At 36.9% G+C, this 5,074-nt stretch overlaps 1 protein-coding gene across 1 annotated transcript; it reads right to left on the minus strand.

Moving 5' to 3' along the window:
• Positions 1-825: 825 nt before the first annotated feature.
• Positions 826-3,052, minus strand: LOC125532101 (ABC transporter G family member 45-like; the record flags this gene model as incomplete). The annotated part of the gene is made up of 5 exons (XM_048696276.1): positions 2,756-3,052; positions 2,130-2,166; positions 1,311-1,490; positions 1,109-1,212; positions 826-985 (listed from the first exon to the last, which is right to left on the minus strand). Coding segments are annotated over exons 1-5 (778 nt in total), but the record flags the coding sequence as incomplete, so codon positions are not given.
• Between the last annotated feature and the right edge of the window lie 2,022 nt (positions 3,053-5,074).

Raw genomic sequence — 5,074 nt, forward strand, 5'->3', positions numbered from 1 at the left:
AATGCCCACCATTGCATTCCTCAAGTTGTTTAGCTCTACTAGTTCCATAATTTCTTCCACAAACATCTAGCAAAGTTTAAAACATGAAACTGTGAGAACATGTTTGCAAATCATGGTGCTAGTTTTTCTGTAATAATAAAAGTAATAAATATCTTACATCTCGTTGATAAGGTTTCACATATGAAGGTAGGCGAAGGTATGCAGAGAATAGAAGTGACTCATAGACTGTCAAGTGAGGAGAGTGTATGTCGGTTTGCTCACAATAACCAGTAATCCTTGAGCATGTATCTTGCTGTTTTTGGTAGCCGCCTATGTTAATAGTACCTTCGATGTAACCTCCGGTTTTTCTTCCTGCCAAAACATCAAGTAATGTTGTTTTCCCAGCACCAGTGATCCCCATCAACGCTGTTAGGACTCCTGGTCTGAATGAGCCACTAACATCTCGTAACAGCTGAAGCCTTGTTTCGGTTGCTCCATATTTTTTCATCTCCTGTCATAAAATTGGCATATCTAAGATAAAAAGAGAGCAAAATAAGTTTTCATAACTAACATAAAATTGACATACAAGGGAGGGATTACTTTAGGCATGTCAACAAAATAGTTGATTTTTTTAAATACAAAACACAGCGGTTGGAACGGGATGCTAGCTTGATCAGTTGAAGCCTTCCCACCAACTATTACTTGACCGTCGTACTCTAAAGATTGTCTCCCTTGTGACTTGATATTACCTTGGTGCTTGTGTGGAGCTGCAAATAGTTTGATGAGATATTTATCCTTGTTTTTTCTCCGTGAAGCATAAGATGTAACTTTGTTCAATGTACTTACAGTTTAAGAACTCTAATGCCAATATGCTCAGGATGTTGAAGATCAGTGCAAATCCAAATAAAACTACTACACAAATCCAATACCATTGCCATTCACCGAGCAAACCCCTGACCTTCAGAATAGCTTCTCCAATAGTCTTAGCATTTTCAAAATGGAACTCCTGTAATAAGACATGATTTAGAAAAATAGTAGACAGTGGAACACAGAGATATTGTGTCTCATGACATACAATAATTGTTTATGTTGTAGTGTTATATGCTGCTAGTATATCGTTCCTTCTTACCTTAGCCCATCTTTTGTCAAGATATTCGTTCAAAGCTAGAGCATTGAGGGCGTAGGTGAATGGGGAAGCCCAATAACCCCAGCTCAACCATGGTTGGAGGTCATCTGCGTTTTGAATGGAAAATAGGTAAATTCCATCTCTAGCCTTGAAATGATGAGAATGTTATTACATTGTTGCGCTATTCAGTGGTAGATAATCTAACCTTTTGATATGATGAAGCCTCCAAGTATGAAGATTGCAACTAGAGCTTGCGTCCCTAGTATATTTGATACTATTGGTGTTCTTCCAATGGTCGCTAAAAAGCGATAAAGACCTAGTGACATTTGATGCATCGCAAAAAACACTAGTAATTGCTGAAATAACCTGCCACAAAATTGAAGGCCTCAGTTAGTGAGTAGTTATTTCCTTATTGGATAGCATTTGAATGATGATGAATGATGTTGAAATTTTTGTATATACCTAATGGGAGAAGGTGCATAGCCAATTGCATAGTAGGTTGGGAAGGTCCAAAGACTTGACTCCATTAGTGATATAGGTAGACTGATAAGGAAAACTGAGCAAACAACAGCCCATCCTGGTAATGCTAATGACTCCCTTTGTTTATAGAATATCGGGAGTCTCTTTGTGGTCATTGCAAGTTCGATCATGCTGTTGAAGTTTATGACAGCTATACCCATAAAGAGAGCACCCAAGTACTTTACTCCCTCAAAAACTGTATCTGGGCTCGTTTCTGTCCGAAGGAAAAGTGTTGCAATGACAAAAGCTAGAAAAATGATTTGTATAGCCTTGAACATATGAACCGGACAATTTCTTTTAAATAGGAGTACTTCCCTTGAGAGGCAAGCTCTGAAAACATTCCGCTTTGATATGCCTGGATTGTTATATGCTTGAAATTCTTCCTTGCCCTGTTCGATGTCGTAATTCTTGCACTGCTTATCTTCCAGAGATTTAGGAAGGTCATATGCTTTGAAGTAATTTACGAAATCTTCAATGGTATGATTTTGATATTCACTCACATCACCGCTCCAGTACTGCTTTTGATACTTTTTTAAGGTAACCTATCCAATGCAAATAGTACATTATTTATCATGTTGAGTAGTTGGAGAAATTGATCTCGTGCTTACTCTAAATGATACATTAGACTATAAAGTGCTTTACTATTGATTCCAATCACCGTGTGTGAACAAGCGGACAAGACTTCTTGTGCATTAGAATTCGGTAAATAAAAAACACTGGCATGCAGTTCAACTTAATAAATGTCACTCTACTATTTCCCTATGCTAAAGAAACAACCTAGTGCTCTTCCTAATATTGTTTCGTCTTTTTGTATGTTTCTTTCAATGGAACACCATGTCAACTAAATTATCTTCGCTTCATTTTTTCGTGCGATGTTTGGTTATGTTAATCACATAACAATGCTTAATCCATACACGTCTATACTCATAGTATATTTATTTTCTATTGATGACCTTATGGCTATATAATTAGAAATGGCAAGATATTTGTACTATGTGTTTTCTCTACCTAGTGAACTAATGGTCTACGATACAATTCCAATATAGCTTTTCGATCATTTGAAGCTCATGCAAGGCAAGTACTTGTAACGAATATGATTTATAACCAGTTATGAAATGTATCATGATTTACCTCTTGAAGGAAGTCAGCTACATTCTTCCTGCTAGGGCAGGTAAATCCAATGTTGTTGAAAAAGTCAATAACATTTTGTCGAGCGCCATGGTAAACAATATCACCCTCACAGAGAAGGATTATGTCATCAAACAATTCTAATATCTCTGGAGATGGTTGTAACAAGGAGATAACCATTGTAAGATCCATGAGATGTGCCATTTGTCCAAGAAATGTCATAATCTCAAATGTGGTAGAGCTATCCAGGCCTGTTGATATGTCATCCATAAAGAAGCACCTTGCACGACCAACTAGCATCTCTCCTGGATCATTAAAAGGAAGGTAATTAGAAAGATTGCTAGTGAGATACATATATATAATGAATTACAATATGTACATGCAACCTACTTAACCCGAGCATACCCAGGACCAGGCTTTTGCAAAGCCTACCATGGTAATCATGTGGCCCAAAAACAGACGTTTGCATTGTAAAAGGCACTCAAACCATTTTTTTGGAATAAACATGAGTTAATGTGCCTATTTAAAAATATTTTTTCACAACTTTTGGTATTTTGGGGCCGGTTTTGGCAGAAATCATAGCTCAAGCCCATGCACTCCCCCTCGAAATTTCAGGTCGGGCTGCCCATGACCAGGCATAGTACAAATCATGTGGCACAATATAATTTTCCAACGATTGTAGACATGTAAATTTTATCTCTGCAATGTTCTTTCCTTCATCAACATAATAGAGTTAAATGTACCTTTAACTATATTGTTCTCTTTGCAATATTTTGGGCCATGTTGTCCCACAACATAGGTAGGGTATGCAATTCTTCATGTCGTTTTTGCAACAAGCACCTAATGTGCTAAATATCGCTTACTTTTTAGTGTGTTGTACAATTGATTGCAAACAACTATATTATATTTCATTAGTAGAAATAAATCTTCTAGGATCACAATCTCCGAGGACAAGAATAATATTGCCATATTGGTCAGACAAAAGATCCTTTAGACTGAAGTTACTCAATTGCATAGAGTGGTATGGAAGTTAAAGCAAATAGTTTATCAGAGTGGAACAGAAGATCATGTGTGTATTTAAAAAAAGTAAGACTTACCTAATGTGGTTCTCTTCTTTTGCCCCCCAGAAATCCCTCTTCGGAGCTCATCCCCTATTATGGTGTCAGCACAGTTCGACAATCCAAGAATCTATGTGTAGTATAATTTTTAAGTTATTGTTAGATAATATAATTCTGAATATCATAAGATGAAATAAATATACCTTCATAATATAGTTTGTTTTCAGGTTGCTTCCTTCTCCAAACTTGGTTGCCTATGCAAAAGACACCTTGTATGTTATTCAATAAAATGATGACAACTTCACAAATATTTTAGTCATAAAAGTGAGCGATACCTTAGAAAATAGCTCATCATCCACTGGAGCAGTCCTTCGCACTTCATCTTGTAGCATCTCTAAATTGATGGGCATGTCAAGTAGGAGCAATGAATTTGTGCGTATTTCGCATGGAAATTGATATTATTTATTATTGAAACATGGCTACTGCTTGATGGTGTCAGTTAAATCAAGAGATTATTTGTGCCTAATTTAGCGTAAGCAATAGAAGAAACACAAGGGGCACACCAAAGTCGTTGTTGGAACCCATCATGTTGGAAGAGAAATTAAGTGTCTCTCTCACTGTCATCTCAGCATGGTGAAGATCATACTGGCTAACATAAGCACGCATGTAGTGAGGTGTAGAGGAAATTGATTCTCCATTGTACATTACTTTCCCTTGGAACTGCCAAAATGATATTAAAACATGATATTATTTAAAACCTTGCTTGCAAACCATTTGCAACAGATGTAACATAGCATAATATATTATGTACTTTTTTTAGCCTGATACCTTCAAAGAGGGGTCTAATTTTCCAGCCAGTGCTCTTAAAAAGGTTGTTTTTCCTGATCCAGGTGCTCCCACAACAAGAGTCATCCTAAATATAAATAGAAAGGAAAGCTTCAGGTATAATGAAATAATGTACTTCCCTTCATAGATATTCAATAGGACCTCAGGACATCGCCTCCTCGATGATGCAAAAGGTTGTCCACGGCTCAATGAGAATGAGTGCACTATGCTTACTCCTTCTAGCCATGATGAAACTTATTTGTAACATAAAATGTGCCATGGAAAAAGAATTATGTAGCTTTACCTTGATGATCTTATTGTGCCACTTGCCATGTTGAGAATTTTGATTCCCGTCCTCTGTGTGCCACAAAGGTATGCAGATTCTAGAATTTCCTACGCAAGAAAGAGATTTTCGCCCATACATAAACTTTTCAATGAG

Source organism: Triticum urartu, unplaced genomic scaffold (genome assembly GCF_003073215.2).
Source record: "Triticum urartu cultivar G1812 unplaced genomic scaffold, Tu2.1 TuUngrouped_contig_9065, whole genome shotgun sequence".
Classification (NCBI taxonomy): domain Eukaryota; kingdom Viridiplantae; phylum Streptophyta; class Magnoliopsida; order Poales; family Poaceae; genus Triticum; species Triticum urartu.